Raw genomic sequence first — 17,709 nt, forward strand, 5'->3', positions numbered from 1 at the left:
AGTTCACCTTAAAACAAAGTCCTGATTCTCATTTACATAGAGTTGCTGGCACTGAATGAACTCCCTCTAGCGCAAACAAAAATCATGAAAGGAAAGCTGGTCTAATACTAGGTGTTTCTATTAAAGTGATTCCAGTGCAATCTTCTAAGACGACCGGGATTAAAATTAAGGTCAGATACTCTGTTTTCTATAATTAGAGGAGGCAAGAAGGAGATCCAAAGGGGAAGAAAATCCACATAAGTTTTGTATGTCTCAAACCAAATATTTAAGTATTTCATTTAGTTGTTGAAAGTATCCACTTCAGTTCTTGCATGATACGTATCTTTACATGCCTTCATCTGTCTCACTAAGAAAGCAGATTTTGTTTGAAATTATCTAACATGAAAAATACTAAGTCTATTCATAAAACAGTATTCTATATTTTTATTTTTCAAACAGCAAGTGACCACATTTAAAATGCATCATTTGCAAATATAAATTATCAAACTATTAGTTTAATTAAAAATAAAGCAAAAACATAACTTCCCTTAGTATCACAATACATAGAAGGGTATTATAAACCCAAAAAGACTAAGTTAACCATAAGAAAACAGTAATGTCAAAAGTGATGAAACTCATTAAGTCACTTAATGAATAAATCAGTCCTAAGAATACAATACCATTCACCATGATTATGTAAAAAAAAAAAAAAAAAAAAAAGCAATCTTTCATTGTATTATACAGATAAAACAATCCAATCCTTCATGCCACATTTTGTAAACCATGATATAAATTACACTCACAGTCAAATGAACAGGAAGAGTAACTCCCAAAATATTTTAAGTTGCTTTTAGGGCAGAAATAAAGGCAGAAATAGAATCATTTAAAATATATCAAGTTTAACCAAAAAAATTCATTTGGTCAAGCCTGCTATCCAAATAGTTTTGTTTCCTGCAAAACTATTTTTGTCTTTTTTGAATTATGAAATTTAAATGTTTCTTTTACATATTAAATGTAAGTCACGTGTTGAACTACATTAAATCCTTTTATACTTGTATCATTTTTGCCATGAGACTCAAATATCTTTCATGTACCTACACACACACACACACACACACTCTTTCTCTCTCTCGGTATCAGGAAATCCTCATTTCACAGGAATAAAGAAAGACTCACATACTGATTTCTGTCAGAAACATAAGGAATATACAAATTCATACTTTTCAGGGTCCTACAAAACCATCTCTCACCTATATACATACTTTTACTGATGGAATTCAGGTTACTGTCTTTTGTCTGATAATAAAGGGACGGAATAGATGTTGTAGGATAAAGAAATGCTGTATAATCATTGAAATAAACCTATTATCCTAAATTTATCTATACGGATTTTTTTTTTTTTTTAATTAATTGAAAATACAAAGAAGGCATGTGGACTTCAGGAAAATAACACTATATCGGAAATGCACTGTAACAGTGTTCCACTATATATATCACCAGGTTTTTCATAACACAATTTCTTCTGTACACTAGATTTTGTACTAATTTCTCTGTCCTCAAATTCATCATATTTCCAGATCCAATTCAGCACTACATAGTATGCCTTCAAAATAAAAGGAGGTCACTTGCTTTATTGAATACCAAGCTCCCTTCCAGACAGCATTAAAAGAAAGACAAGACTACACAGACAAAGTCCAGTATAATTCATTTCTGACAATGAAAATTTCAACCCCTCATACTGTTGCAAAATTCCTCCTACTGAAATGCTTTACTACAATAATAATAATAATAATAATAATAATAATAATAATAAAAAGCATACATTACATATAAAAGATACCAGTGTACTAAAAGTGACAGAAGTGGACTAGCAAATCCTTCAAAGCACATATTATATAAATGACTAGCATTTAAAAACATTTTTTTTCTATAAAATGTAGGTCATATACATTTATAAATTGGGGGGTTCTAAAGCAGTGATGACTGTTCAAATAGTTATGCTGCTCTGTACAGTCTAATACCTATTCAATTCAAACTATAAGTTTGACATTAAGTTTATTTATCGGAATAAACCCATTTCATCATCTCATAGCTCATAATTTGAAAAATACGCAACTCAAATGAAGAGGTGATGTGTAAGTTCACTGTTTATCTGCATATGAAGTAAGAGAACTACTCCCTTCTACTGGAGGCCCAAGTCTCATCAGTTCAATATCAGGACTTAAAGACTCCAAATTTAAGTAGAGGAATTGTCAGGAATCAGCACAGAAGCAGAATAGTATCTCTCATCCTTTAGAGACACAGCTATTCAACTTTTGCAGTCTTCCTCATCTTGCAGAAGTGCAGCCAAGCCATTCATTTCTTACTCAAAAAGTGTATGGATGAAGCCATAGATCTAAAGACTGTCCCCTCTGTGACTGAAATTGTGCTGTGTAAACAATGTTATATACTCCAGCAGGAGGACATTTGAATTTATTTCTAAAAAAATGATGTAAGAATATTCATTAACTCAAACAAGGCTATTAACTCCCAAAGGTATTTTTGGAACTTATCCGTATGCTACTTGTAAAGTTAGCACTGTCGTGTATTATTGCTTACAAACAGTACATCATCATATGCCTTCGAACAGAGCGGTACTGTGATCAGTTCGTTATGTATTTACAGGCTTTTTTGTTTGTTTTTTAAACAAGCTATAAAAACATTACATACTTTACAGACAATACAAATACTCAAGTCAAACAAATGGAATGCATAACAATAAGAAACGTCATAAAGGAAGACTGACATAAGTCCTTGATTGTCAAGACACATTTATATTTATATATAAACTCTAGCTGTGCAGAATCAAAGATTCAATCATAGGTACATCCTTATTTGATAAATCATATTTACAGCATGATATTGCATAAAAAAATAAAATAATGTTGTTTACACAATATTACCTTTCCATCCATTGGATTAAGGAAAGCAAGAAACAACTCTTAGAAATGTTTGCTTGCCTCAGTTTGTGTTTCCTACCAAAAGATGTAATTTTAAAAAGGAAACATAAGGTTTTATATGCCAAGTAGAGCAAAAGCGACTATAAATTTATTTCCCTGACACAAAGCAACTTAAAACTGAAAAAAAGTTTAAATTTTAACTTAAAGACATTTCTTTTCATTAGCAGTAATACTTTCTTAGAACTTGTCCTTTGCAAAGTGAGTTTTAGCTAAATGCATTACATGCCTAACATAAACATGCATTACCGTAAGTTGAATGAACTTTCAAAGTTACAAGGCTTCATTTTAGTAAAACATTTAACACTAGGAAACTGTAATGTTATTCATTTGCTTCAGTACCAACCATGTAATTTGAAAGTTCACATGTGTACTGGTACCGACTCCATAAAGCATATTTCTGCCTGTTAAAATTTTCAAACAGATTCCCAGGAGTATTAGGATTTTCCCTGTGATTTGTAATGGTATTAAAACAAGCAGACGAAGAAGAATAAAAATCAAAGCTCTCAAAACCAAGAAAATTTAGTTAGCAAATATACATACATAAAGTAATCCAATGCTGCAAAATTCAGAGTGGATTCATCCAAACATTCTGGTTCATTTCAAACAGTTACTACATATGATACAAATACTATAAAAATATTCTGAACAAGCACGGAATATAATGTATCTGTCCAAGTGGAAAGTTTTCATAGGAGAACATGAATACTTTAGAATAAACTCCGAAAGTTACAGTAGAACCCCAATAATTCGCAGCAATGCCTTAGAAACCCTTTACAAATGACAATTTTGAAAATAGTGAAGAAGCAGGCAATAAAAGCAAGGATGTCACATCACAAAATGTACTTTGTTCATTTATTTTGACAACTGTAATTTAGTTTTCAATACTTCTTGTACCTCCCAGTATACTCCTATAGATTCTGTAGTATACTTGGGTGAAGTAGTACAGTACTACCAATATGAGACCTCGCTACAGTACTTTTTAGACCATTGCAGAGAGGTGGGGAAGAGACCATCGGGGATGTATAAACCTATGAGATGCTCTGATTAGCGGTCAGCGAATTAGCAAGATTTTACTGTACTTCTCAAATAACAATGAAAAGCTCCCGTCATCCAAAAAATTGACAAGTACAATATAAAAATAATACAAGTGTTATTCCACATGAACACTTTCTTGTCCTATTTTCTTCTTGAAACACAATTTTCCTAAAGACAACACTAGGAGACACAAGATCATAAACATAGTTCTTTTATCATCCAATTTAAATTGTTTATGTTGTTATTCGTAAACCAACATACAGTAATACACATGGTTAATCCTTCTCCCCAAACCTTGTAATTTATGATTAATTCATTCTCAAATCAAATGAAGAAAATGTAAATGCCTATTAGTATACCATTACAAGCTGATTCCTTCATTGTCTGTTATATTAATGGTAAAACATATCAAAGGATTCATGCTAAAAGGGACACTGTCAAGTAATTTAGGACCAACATATGGCCTATTAATACATGCGTGTATATATATATACACACACGTATTGTGTATATATATATAGTTTGGTAATAAATGTCATCAACTTTCTTTTTTTTAAAATCACCATTGCTCTATCACTAGGAGATATCCCCAAAAAATTCCACCCTACACACACACACACATATTCAGTGCTTGCATGACCTTTAAGTAAGAACGTCTGTTGTTAGCTCTGTGGAATATAAATGCTCACCCCAGCCTTATGCTGACAGACTGAACAATATCAGTACAAGAACAGAACAGAAAACCAAAGTCGCTTTTTTCCAGACATACATGGAAAACTAACAAAAATGAACGCTGACCAGATCAAAATGAAGAGTGTGCATCTGTAGCAGATTAAAAGCAGCAAAACACAAGCAGTGGAAAATGTTATTAAATAATGTAATTATTAAACAGGCAAGTGCTTTTTACATAGTTGAACCTCCCAGAACTACATACACACTTATTCCAGAATAAAAGGGCATGTAGTCAGGAAATCATAGCAGTATATTTGGTTAACTCCTCCAGTACAGAAAGCTTCAAGCATCAGCAGATCAACTACTCACACCACCGCCTTAACTGTACACATGGAAGAACCCTGCGAGACAGTCCCTGTGGGCTAGATGGGGACTTTACAACCTGTCCTAAGGCACAGAGTATAGCTGTAATGGCTCAGCAGCAGGCTAGAGAATGAGCTGCGACATAAGGAATAACAGTTCCTCAGAGGATTCTCAACTTTGCTCCATGGAAGAGCAAGTTCCTTCACTCTGTACAATACCTTGCTCCCTCATGCACCCAAGCAGCGATTCCTAAGTGTGACGATGGCATGGAGCGAGAGCTATTCCATCCTACTCCTCAATCGCTTTCTCACAGCAGAGTATCAATACAGTAACTTTTTAAAATAAAGCTCGGTCAATCTCCTCAGGCAGAAGGAGGCTTTATTCCTCTTACCTCCCTATGGGGCCAGAGAAGTGCAGTAATAATCTAGCCTTTTTTTTTTTTTTTTTTTTTTTTTGGCTTTTGCTGCTTGTTTTATTTAACAAATAGTACTATTAATGGCCATCTACTTGCAACAACAGGACATGAGAACAAAGCTGCCAACACAGTATTATACACGTGGCACAAGCTAGGGTGTCATAGAAATGAAACACTGAAAACGAAACATGCGTTGCAAGAGAGGGCTTCCTGGGATACAGGGGTCATATGTATTCTGTCTGTGCAACACAGAATGGAAAGTCAAAAAAATCAAACTGAGCATAAAGGAAGAAAAACAGAGACACATGAAGCAGTTTAAAAATATTCTTTCAAAGAAATTTCTTTACATGTATCATTAATAATCCATAAGGAATTTACTTTTCTCCCTTGATGATCATTCTTCTTAACTCGGGGCCAAATATTCAGACAAAATTACTGGTAAGTCATAGCACGCTGAAACACCTTCCTATATGATACACAGGGTCAGTGAATCAAAACAGAACCTGTTTTCTCATACAAAAATATTACGCAAGAGGTTTACATAAATTGTATTTCTTGTAAATATAAGAAGCAAGCTATGGGTAATAAATGCACTTTCTCCCTCAACTGTACCAAGTGAAGTTAGTGCTATAATAGTGCTACCATAAGGGAAAAGAGACAGAGTGGGATCAGTTTCCTAATAATGAAAATTAAGAAAAATATTGCTACTGCTTTGGGAAGAAGTGGGAACTGTTTTATGTCCTGCTCAAGTCCTTTCTTAAAAGACAGGATATATTTTAGCCCCTTGAGACACAGTCTTTCCTCCTAGCTGATGGCTTCATCTGAGAGATACCAGCTAGGAATAGTGCTGTAAAAGGATGTATGCAATCCTATTTAAAAAAAAACAAAAACAAAAAAAACACCACCATATACATACATACCTATATATATACGTGTGTGTGTGCGTTTTTCCCTGGTTAACCAGCCTACATTAGGCTTAAACTGCCTTAAACTACCAGACAGTGTCCCTTTAGGGAAGGTGCAATAGAATGAACATACAGTTCAAAAATCTGTAACTTGTTAACTTAAACTACACAATAGTTATGCTACTCAAATCTTACCACCTTAAAAATGCACACAGAACTACTTATCGTACCATACTGTATACTTCAAGACAAAGTACTATTCAAAAAAACATATTCATGGTACAGGGATAAACTTTGTGGTTTATTTATACTGTGAAATGCAACGAAAACTTCTGATCACTCGCCAACGCTGGAAAAAGAAATCCTGTTCACTAGCATTATTCAGCAGTTTTGGTTGGTAAAATTATAATGACTTTTACTAAGCAAACACTAAAAAGATAGGGAATTTGAATGCCCACTTCTTCAGCTTTCAGGGATACTTCAATAAATTTAATGATCTGAATTGTCAAAATTCTAGACAGAGAATTAAAACATTTTTTACAGAAGCTAAGAATACCCAATCTCAAGTATATTGAAAAGAATTATTGGAGCTGTATGAGATGAAAATGATGCAACCGTATCAAACCTAAAAATCTAAAAATGGTTTTATTTTTTGAGAAATCAAAAACTAGCAAGTTGACTAAGTGCTCTATGTTAATCATTATGAATATGTAGGGTAAGGTACAATTAAGCTTTTAAATCTTGGAATACACAGTTTGTGTAAGCATTATGCAATTGGGAATGTCATCTACACAGTATTTTAACTAAAACTTCAAAATCTTGATATCTGCGTATGAAAAAGTCTTTAAAAAGTTACATCTAGATTCAGCTGTACAAAGAAATACACATTACTTCAGGAATGAAGTAAAGGCTTTAGCAGTTAGGCATTTTGCTTTAAAAAGTGTCTAAAGTATTTTAAATTAATTAGATTTTTAAATAGTAGAGTTAGTCTATCAGAATTCATTTTTTCCTCCAAACACAACTCAAGGTAATGCAAAGCAGAAATAAAGGGCACATGGTCTAAAGTTATTTTTGAGAGAGATTGAAGAAAGATTATTTTTCTAGAAAATGCCATCTTTTAAAGCCATATTTGCTTGACTTTGAAACTTACTATTTATTCTGTGTGTTTAGTACATGTTGACTCCCTGCTGAAGAGCAATGACTATACTGACAAGCTTAGAAATGACAATATGAATAGCATCAGACAATAAACTGTCCTCCGAAAGCATACAAGGAAACCAGTAAGGAAACAATCATGGGGGAAAGTCTTACCTGGGGATTTTGTTTATTTTAAATTTCATAGAAGGTAAAATATTTTCTGGATTCAAACAAGTGAATAATAAACTGCCTTTGATAGGGGCACCAACATCAGGCAGTTCAATGACTGGTGACTAACCAAAAAAAAAAAAAAAAAAAAAAAAAAAGAAAAAAGAAGCAGTTATTGGTCTTGCTAATATCAGCTTACTTTTGTTTTAACATAGCGCTCTTAAAAGCTGTACAGAACTCCATCTTATACAGAGCAACCCCCTTTTGACAAATGTGTTCTAAAGTGCCAGTATTATTTACAAAGATTTCTTAGCCAAAAGTCTGGCCCGTTGTGGCATCAGGTGAAGAAGTCATCCCAGCTCTGCTATCATTTACATTCACCAAGGGAAATTCTGGGAAATCAGCACTTGTCCCTGGTCCCCGAAGGTTCACCTGTCCATTGGCAGTGCTAAACTGAGATGATATTCCAGCTCTTGCCCCATGGTACTGAGCTCTAAAGGGCTGCTCAAAGGAGCTAATTTGATATGCTTGGTGAACAGGCTGTGCCTCTGCTTTCTTCTGAGAAGTTACTTGATCCAAGAAGTCCTGTGTAGAGGAGGAAGAAGAATGATTTGCCTCATCACCTGAAAAGGGAAAAGGGTGCTGCGAATCACCAACCATTAGTCCAAAATGAGACTTGTCTGGAGTCGTTCTTAATGGAGAGTTCATTCCCGATCGAAAGCTATTGACGGGTATAGACGTGTAGACCTTCTCCATGGAAGGAAATGCTGGCTGGGTTGTAAGAGTCTGGTTATCAGTCACAAAATTAAGGCTCGGGTTGTTCAAATAGGCATCATTTTGGCTAGTTCTGTCCAAAGCTTGTTGTAAAAACTTTGAATATTCTTGTAGCATACTAGCTTTATCTGATGAGGAAGCTTGAGAGCTTGTTCCAACTGTCTCAGATTGGCTGACCTCAGATACTTCAGAAGAATTGATTGATATACTGGAGGTCACCTCAGTGTCAGCCACACTGAAAGATATCTCATGTTGTCCATTAGCCTTGTGTGAATAATGATCTAACAGAGTTTGCAGTACCTCATCTGGAATGACATTTTTGTCATGGCTACCTTTAATTTCAACATTCAGTGCCTGTGTGTCTAATATTGAAGCTGTAGCAGTTTCATCAATGACGCTGGCCACAGCTGCCTGTGTTACCGAAGGTTGAGATGCTATGGTACTTACATTCAAGGCATATTCTCTACTGTTATTACTAGCTGCTTGTAGATACCTCTTTTTCTTTAAGAACTGCATTGCATCATCATAATTAGTGCTGCTGTGTACAGGTTTACTGGGCCCTTCCTGTAATGTGTCAACTTGATCAATGTCAGCATTACCTTCAGAGTCCAGTAAACTTTGTTTATCCACAAGGTCAAAGGCATACTTTGAAACCTTGTTGTCTTCATATGTAGATAAAGGTGAAATGGTTTGACTTTGCTCAAGTGGCTGTTTCAGACTCCTCTTGCTGTTAACTTTTTTGAGAACAAGCTTAGGTGGGTGTATTTCTCCAGAATTTGCTTCTTCTAAATGCGTTCCACTGACTGAAGAATGTGGCATCTCAACAGCATATTCCGCTACCATATATTCATCTTTTACTTTAGTACTAGAAGAGTACAAAGGCAAATAGTCATTTTTGTCCTTCTTCTGTTCTGATTTATCTGTACCTTCCTTATCCCCAGATTTCGTTTTCTCCGTTTTCTGCCTTTTCTTCTTTGGCAAGGAGCTGTCTTTCATAGGCGTAGAGAAACCAGAATCTTCCTCCGATGGCAAAAAGCCAACTTTGGTGGCACTTCTGTTCGGTTTCTTGTCACGGTTCTCATGGCACATACGTTTATGTTTCAGCACACGATCAGTCCTGGAGAAATACTGCAAAAGATTTTTATTATTACTATAGAAAAATAAATATATTAGCAGAAAGAAAAGAAACCTTTCATTCTAACAAATTTACTTGACAACTCATCCATTTTACTGATTTCTAATGAAGTGTCAAACAACAGTATAAAACCAAGCACAGACAGTTGTGACTCTGCTCCACCTGTGCACCAAGACCACCCACCTTAACAGAAAAAAACATTCATTATACATTTATTTGTATGCACATGACTACAACACCTGGAGAAAGTCCTATCTGCACTTCTTGGGAATTGACTGGTGTTTTGTTTTTCAATTGAGAAAGATTTCATTAAGTCATCTTACCTGCAAACAATATTCACACTGGTAAGGCTTCTCTCCGCTGTGAGTTCTTTTGTGCCTTTCCATGTGATACTTCTGAATAAACCTCATACCACATTCATCACAACGAAATGGCTTTTCACCTGATAAAAAACACGTAGCAATGTTAATCTAAAAAAATAAATCAATGTTCCTCCATACAATCACCAGGTCAAATACTACACTCTCTATTAGAAGTAATAAAGAGAGAATTTACTCTGTTGATATTGAAAAATAACATAGGGCTTGCTCACATCACTATTTTCCCAGTACTCAGTAGCTGATGCCTCAAAATTATTCTAAGCTTTTACACTAAAAAAAACCCCCCAAAACCCACCTTTAAAACCAAATTCTTACCCCCTCTTTCTAGTGTAGGTGCAGGTATCTCTCTTAAACCTAATAAATGAAGAACTGCAAAGATAGCCTTCCTGAACTGCTGCTACATAGTATTTTTTTTAGGGCAGACGATTGTATAAAAATAACTCAATTCTCTCACCAACTCATTAACTCAAGCCCACCCTTTCTAGAAGAGAATTATGCATTTCCAAGCTTTTAATTGAACATTTTTGTAGGGTGCTCTGTATTTTCCATATTTTTTTTCCCTTACCTGTATGTAGAATTGAAATAACTGCTCTGAAAAAAATCCTAGTATTTTGGTTGGAATCCAAATTTATTTATTTTTTTAAAGTAATTAATTAATTAAAAAATATTTTATTTTAAAAATTAAGCTGGAAACAAGAAAACCCTGTAGCTGAACTGGTGTTTGCATACTTAGAGGTTTTTCTGTTTGGTTGTTTTGTTTGGTTGGTTTGGTTTTGGTTTGGTTTTTACTTTCATGAAATATTTGTTCAGACAATATTCATTGCCCTGAATTCATCTGCAGTTCTCCCCTCATTTTTCCTCACAAAGAAGCCCTGCAATGATCCTTTCAGAACATGGAGTAACTCTTATTTCTTTTAACTTTTGCCTTACATCTTCCCTTTGATATTGGTTTTTTTCTAGGTTTCTCTGACAAAACCTAAAAATTCCAAGTGCACTGGAAATTTAGTTTTGCTCTTACAAAAGTTCACTATTATTTAATAGAACTCACCCTGAACAACAGTAATCTTTCCTCTTAATATTTACTAAGAAATCTTTCCAACTGACATAGAGAGCAGGGATTGTCTTGGCAGCCTCTGTCAACATCCTCTTTGTTCTGGATACTGTACTGCACTGATTTTTGGGATATAAACCATCTATCTTTTGTTTCCAGAAATATGCAGACTATTTCTATTTTTCTGAGGTAGTTTTATTCTTTAAAATTACGTTATGAACTAATTTTATTAAATTATTAGTAATAATTAATTATTAAAATGTTAATAAATGTTATTTTAAATGTTGTTAGAGTGTATATTTTCCATTTAGAATAGAGGTATTTAGCCACGTCCTTCTACAAATGGAAATACGGTACCTTAAAATAAGATGCCAGTATTTATAGAAACTAGAATGGAAAACATCTATATCACCCACACATTTGCTTCTAGTCAGATCATTAATGCCCAGAGTTTCAACCTTCTTAATTCCAAGCAATTTCTAAATCTCTACCTTTGTAAGCCTATGCCCTATTTCCAATTATTAATTCTTACCTCTCCATGTGGCTTCTGGCCAATCCCTTTCTTGGATTAAATTATTCCAATTTATTCTCTCCTAAATCAAATTATCTCCTCTCCTAAGATCTCTCAGCTTCCATCAGTTCTTTTTCTACAGGCTCACAACCTCAGCATCCTAACTCTTCTTTCACGTTTAGTCAGAGACTAACTTTTACCATTTCTCACTTATTAATAATCACCATAATATTTAGCTTTTTTCAGCACCCTTTATAAATTATAACACCTATCATATAATCCTCTCTCATAATGTCTATAAGCAAATCCTCCTCTCTGGCCTACTTCTTAACTTCCAAACTCCAGTTTCATTCTTCATGTTTTCTTTATTCATTAGGCACCCTTACTGCTACGGTGTTTTACTTGCACCAAGCCTGTTGAGACTTTCTGAATCAAATTCCAGTCCTTGTCTTCACTTTTAAGGAAGATGAGGCAAAACGTTTAGGTCTCATTGCTCTTGTTTAATACACGGGAGCTCTTCCATTCCCACGGATAGCTACTTAATCCTTGTTACTTACTGTTTTCTTTCCCTTTGCTCCACTATTCTACTTTGTGTTTCTTTTAAATTGCCCCTTCAAACAACTCTCCTTACGTTGTCTGGAAGTTTGCTTTCACACTTAAGACTTTTTTTAGAGAAAGGAGCAGCTGTTTGGGATGAAAACTATCCTGAGCCTTACAGAAGCCAAACCAAGTCAGAGAAGCAAGACAGCTCAGTCTAGCTTTGAACAGCCCTCTAAGGAGCTATCCTGCTATCCAGGAAATGCAGAACAGTTCATTAATACACTTACCTTCAGCCTTATACCCATTTCTGTAAATGAATGATCACAGAGTTCCTTAACATTTGTCTACTCAAGCTGGCTATTTGTCGGCAGAAGACTCTCCCAGCTATCTATTCCCATTTCAAGGCTTAAATAGGGCAAAACGGGGGTTTTGAGGTTTTTCAGTGTAGAGTATTACCACCACCAGCTACTCTGGAGACTTTGAGAGTACGTATGAAGGCACTGCTGGCCATGCCTCAACAGGAAGAAATGTTTGGGGACACTGCCCTTGAATTAATTACTCAGCACAACACAGAAAATAATATTTTTCAGTTGAATTCCAGAACACTCTGGAAGTAAGATTAAGAAACACTTTGTGAAACTGATACCATACTTAATTTTTGCTGTAATCTTCATAAGGAAGATAACGTTAGAAAAAGATTAAAAATTAATATGAAGGTATGTTTCCTATAATAATTTCTTCCTAGCAGAAGCCTGAAACTTCAGATGCCTTCTGCATTTCGTTGTACTTTTCAAACAGGATCTATCGCAAATGGAGGAGATCATTACTAACAACCTTTTGCTAATGTAAGGAGAAACCAGGACATATTTCTCTGAAACACTTTGGTGAGTGGGAAAGAATCAGATGTAGGAAAAAAAAAAGTAAAAATTTAAAAATACAGTACAATAATTATATGCATTATTTACGAAAACAGCCTATGTTTTGTGTCTACATTGGAAATCTATTAAAACTGAGCAACAGAACTATTTATAAAGTGTAGTACAAATACTATGTGTATGAAGGCTGTAACAATTACAAACCCCCAGGCATTTTAAAATCTAAACAGACAAAATACAAATTATAAAATGCCAAAGAAGGCAATAAAAAAGCAGCATGACTGAAGAAGGCGCTTGAATTGTTAGCCCCAATGTTGCTTTATTTTTTTTAAAATGTAATCTCATTTTTTGTGTTTAAAATGGAAAGTAGGGTGGGTTACAGAATTAGGACACATGAATACATGAGTGGGTAAGGTGTATAGAAACAACTCTGAGCAAAAAGAAAGCAGACATACATCTTCATGAGCCTAGTAAACTCAAAATATGAAAATATTTGTGTACAAATGATTCTTCCCTCTCTTACAACTGAAATTGTGATTTTCTGTATCATCAGTGACAAGTTTAGCAGCAGGGTTCTAGCACTTCTGCCCTGCTCTACATACAATTATTTCTAGTAAGTGAATTTTGTATTAATGCAATGTCTGCTTTTAGATGCAACTATTTAATTATTTACACAGAATAAGGCTGTTCATTGATTGCTTCCTAACTCCCTCATAACATTTCATTTGAAGGAGTGGTTCAGAGTACTGAATTCAAATCACACTGAAACTAGCTGAAGCACCTGTGAATTCAGGGCTTGTAACAGGCATAAAATGGGGCTTCTAAGTGTTACCACTATCTTTGATTGGCTTAAAATAAACTGGAAAATTTGATAAACATCTTTAAAAGAGTAAGAAACATCCTGTTGTTCACCAGTGTTTTGAACACTGTACAAAAGCTGGTGCTAAAAGCGGTCATTCAGACAGATAAAAATGCAAAATAAGAAGAAAAAATACAGTATTGAATTTATAAGGAATAATTTCTTAAAAGAGTATGAATAATACAACGAGAGCTTTCCTGTACTTCCATCAAAGTGAAACACAGACCCACTGCTCACCTTCTGGTGAGAGAAGCAAGCTGAAAATTCAGCTTTTCTGGATGGGTTCAATTATGCAGTCCTGAACAAGAGAGTAATGCTACACAAACAGCTAAGGCCCAGTAGTGAATATTGTCATACAGAAGTGAAAGCACAGACAGGTATGTAGAATGCCAATTAGCTAGACTATAACTGGGCCAAGCCAAAAATTAAGCACTAGTCAAATACTTGCTAACTGAACGGCCTTCAAAAAAGCTTTTTCCACTCCTGGAAGCTGGGTCTTACATGTGTTCTCCTAACCAGCTACTAGTTGTCACCTAGGAAAACACCTATAATTCAACAATTTAAACACAAGCACCATCTTCAATTTTCTGAGAAACAATCAAACTATACCTCAGGATGCCGAGGAAAGGATGAAAACATAGTTATCTAAAAAAGCTTGATAACAATATGGTTAATTTGTTAAATGGCACCTTTTTCTCTGCTAAACAAAGACTAGTATATGTAAGAGCTGCAAAAAGGCAGGCAAAAAACCTGCAACCCCACCACAACCACCCCCTCCCTCCAAAGCTTACAATCAACACACAATTCTCATTAGAGCTAGAAGTTGAATTTTAAAAAATAATTAAATCCATTTGTAAAATATTTGCAGTCAAGTGTTAATTAACTATATTGCCCAGACTCTCATTTTCAAAGCCACATACAGGGAATAATCCTCACTAAAAAAACCCCCAAAACCAAAACCACCAAAAAACTTCTGAAAAATGTAAAGACTGCACTTAAATTTTTGCCTTTGGGGGGGGGGGAGCGTGGGCAGATAGATGGAAGAGAGCGAATGAGCATTCTTTTCAAGAATAGTATCTACACAAAGTGGAGGCAGCATGGTTCACCAATTCAGAGCCAGAGGAAAGACTAGGAGCAGAACAAAGACTGGACAGAAGAATGGAGGACTCTTCTGTGGCTGACTGGCTGAAGGAAACCTACTTAGTCTGGACTCATGGCAACCTAGGATACAAAAATCCTATAAACAACAGGGCATTTGTGCATGTAACTCCTTGTACACTGCTCTGAAAATTCATTTTGCAGAGCTTTTTCTCCCTCTCCACTCTTACACATGCACACACTGCACTGCGTGTTAGTAGCTTTCATATCCATTTAAATGCTACGGCCAAGAAACACTGTGCACATTCACCAGCTCTGCTTTTCTGAAAAAGAGGCTGAGAAATTGGCATCTAGTCCAAAGGGACCATATTACAAAATATTTAAAGAGGGATTGAAAGGCCATGCACCAAAATGCCAAAAACCCAATGAAGCCAAACCTGTTAAAGAATGTGGTTTTGTGCAGTGCAAGAAGATAAAAAAATAAACATGTATAAACTTTAACGCTCTTTGGCTTAAAACTTCGGGCCTTATTTGACGTATATTGCATATTTTTAAAATAAGGCTCTTATTTTTAGAACAGTTCTGAATTAAACCTTTAAAAAAAAGAAGTGAAAAGTAAAGCTGATACTAATACCTTTGGGGTTAGGCATTTTGGCCATTTTAGTCCTGGCACTTTTCCATCAAATTCCAAAATAAATAAATAAATAAATCTACCAAAATGTAATTTGGAAGTCCCCATTGTCTGAATTAACTTGATACAACAAAAGATAGAACTTCTTAACAAACCTTGACTTTTATGAATGCACAAACTTCAGGATTTGCTGCTCTGGGGTTATTTATAGAATACTACTTTCAGATTTGCTTACTAGAGTTTATACTCACTTTACAGCCAAAGAAAAGTGGAGCAAGTTGAAAGCACAAAACTAATTTATTTTTAAAGTTTTATAACATCTGTTACGTTAAAACAAACTACAACAGAATTTTAGGCTGCATACTTATTACCAGAAACCTTGCCTGAGTGGGGAAACAGTTTTTAAGCACGCCAGAAAGATACTCAAGGCACTATACTCACCAGTATGAATCTTCTCATGCCTCTGTAGCAGGTACTTCTGTATGAAACGCATGTCGCACTGACTGCACTGAAATGGTTTTTCACCTTGAACAATATAATTCCACATCCATAAGTTAATAACTACACACTGTTGTTTCTGATAACTACTTTTGAGGAATATTAAAATGTCTATTAAAAAAACCAGCATCTGAGCGAATTCCAAAAATACTCTAATACCAAAAAACATTAGCCTTACTAAGTATATGAACTGCAGAATTCTTTCCATGATCCTAAGAGTCACATTAAGACTAGCACGGAAGAGTGATCTGAAATGGCTGTAATTTCCTCATGAACAAGATCAATCACGATGCTGGCATAAGACTGCATTCAGGATACTGGCAAGCTATTATAATGGTAAGTACCTTTTTCACTTCTCCGAACCAGAGAGATACCTCATCAGGCAAATAAGCAGCCGGAGCACATTTTACAAAGGGGTCAATATTGGCACTTAGGCTACAAGTCAACCCATTACTTTCTGATAAAGAAAGAAAAGAAACCTTGTAAACAGTTAGGTCTTCAGTTTATTAAACATATGTTGATTTTTTTTTTTTTCTGGTATTCTTTTGACACTTTGGTGCATGGAATCTCTAAGCTTAGATGCCAAGTTAGCTACACTCTTAAAACTGAAATTCGCATAGAGCTGAAAACATTTTTAACATAAGTAAACAACTCTTTATATAGTAGAAAAGATAAATTTGAAGTCAAGCAGTACCTGTATGAATGAAGACATGTCTCTGTAAATGGTAGTTGGTTCTAAAGGCAGCATTGCAATGCTCACAAACATGAGATTTGTGGGTTTTCAGACCAAGTGATCCATCCTCATTTATTGTAAGGATCTATTTTAAAAAGAGTAAAATTTGTTCTCACACTACCCTCTAAAGATGTCTTATTAACTACAAAAAAAAAAAACATTAATTTTTTCGATGCAGAAAACTTAAATATTTCAGGTATAACAATGCTAATTTCTACAAAGCTATGTGTTAGGCTTTTAGTATACATTTCCAATTGCACTCCAATCCAACTTGTGTCTTGCTGTGTGTTAAGAGATATTTCAACAGGACGGAGACAAAAGCAGCTCATGGAAAATCAGCTTAGAGCTCCCCTATTTACTGAGTCACTTTATATGCTACCGTTTACTTTGTCCGTCTGTTGGAAAGGATGCAAAGTAACCAAACCACCTCTGGGCACTGAACCATGGATAATCATATTTTAAAGCAAAAGTGAAAAGTTATATTCTTTTTTCAAATCACAACTGTAAATGTTTGCTAAAAGGCATTAAAACTTATCCAGGATAGTCATACAAATTATCTATATCTACATAATACCAATAGTCTCAGAGGCAAAATTATATTTTAAAAACCAAAACCCCAAAGCCAAACAACCAAGAAAATAGTATTATTCTTCTCCCCTTTCAGGTTTTTCACTCAATAAAGTATTGCTCACTCAATATACATATTAGAGCATCTCCTTGATGAATTCAACTTGCCACACTCAATTGCTTTGCTGTCAAACAAAGCCACTATTTTCATATAAAGTTGAAAAAACTTAAATGAAAAAAACTGCACCATATCTAGCTTATTTAATAAAGCTTATCACAGGTTTTCTCTAATTTGTCAAAAAGAGAAAAAAACAAACCCCAAACTCTCTACTATCTCTGGCAAGAGAATAAGAAAACCAGTAAACAAATTACATTTCCGAAAGT

General features: G+C 34.8%; 1 protein-coding gene across 5 annotated transcripts in view; it reads right to left on the reverse strand.

Annotated features, from left to right (window-relative positions):
• Positions 1-2,108: 2,108 nt before the first annotated feature.
• The window catches only part of ZNF148 (zinc finger protein 148), a 41,290-nt gene continuing 25,689 nt past the window's right edge, over positions 2,109-17,709 (reverse strand). For 4 of the 5 annotated variants that reach the window (XM_052791095.1, XM_052791093.1, XM_052791094.1 and 1 more), the window contains 4 exons: positions 16,720-16,843; positions 15,969-16,052; positions 9,906-10,024; positions 2,109-9,575 (listed from right to left, as the gene is read on the reverse strand). In XM_052791095.1, the coding sequence (XP_052647055.1) occupies positions 7,983-9,575; positions 9,906-10,024; positions 15,969-16,052; positions 16,720-16,843 (1,920 nt within the window). In that variant the 3' untranslated portion in view covers positions 2,109-7,982. The remainder of the gene's footprint in view (positions 9,576-9,905; positions 10,025-15,968; positions 16,053-16,719; positions 16,844-17,709) is intronic. The other variant, XM_052791092.1, reaches the window with a different exon arrangement.

This window comes from Harpia harpyja, chromosome 7 (genome assembly GCF_026419915.1).
Source record: "Harpia harpyja isolate bHarHar1 chromosome 7, bHarHar1 primary haplotype, whole genome shotgun sequence".
Taxonomy (NCBI): Eukaryota; Metazoa; Chordata; class Aves; order Accipitriformes; family Accipitridae; genus Harpia; species Harpia harpyja.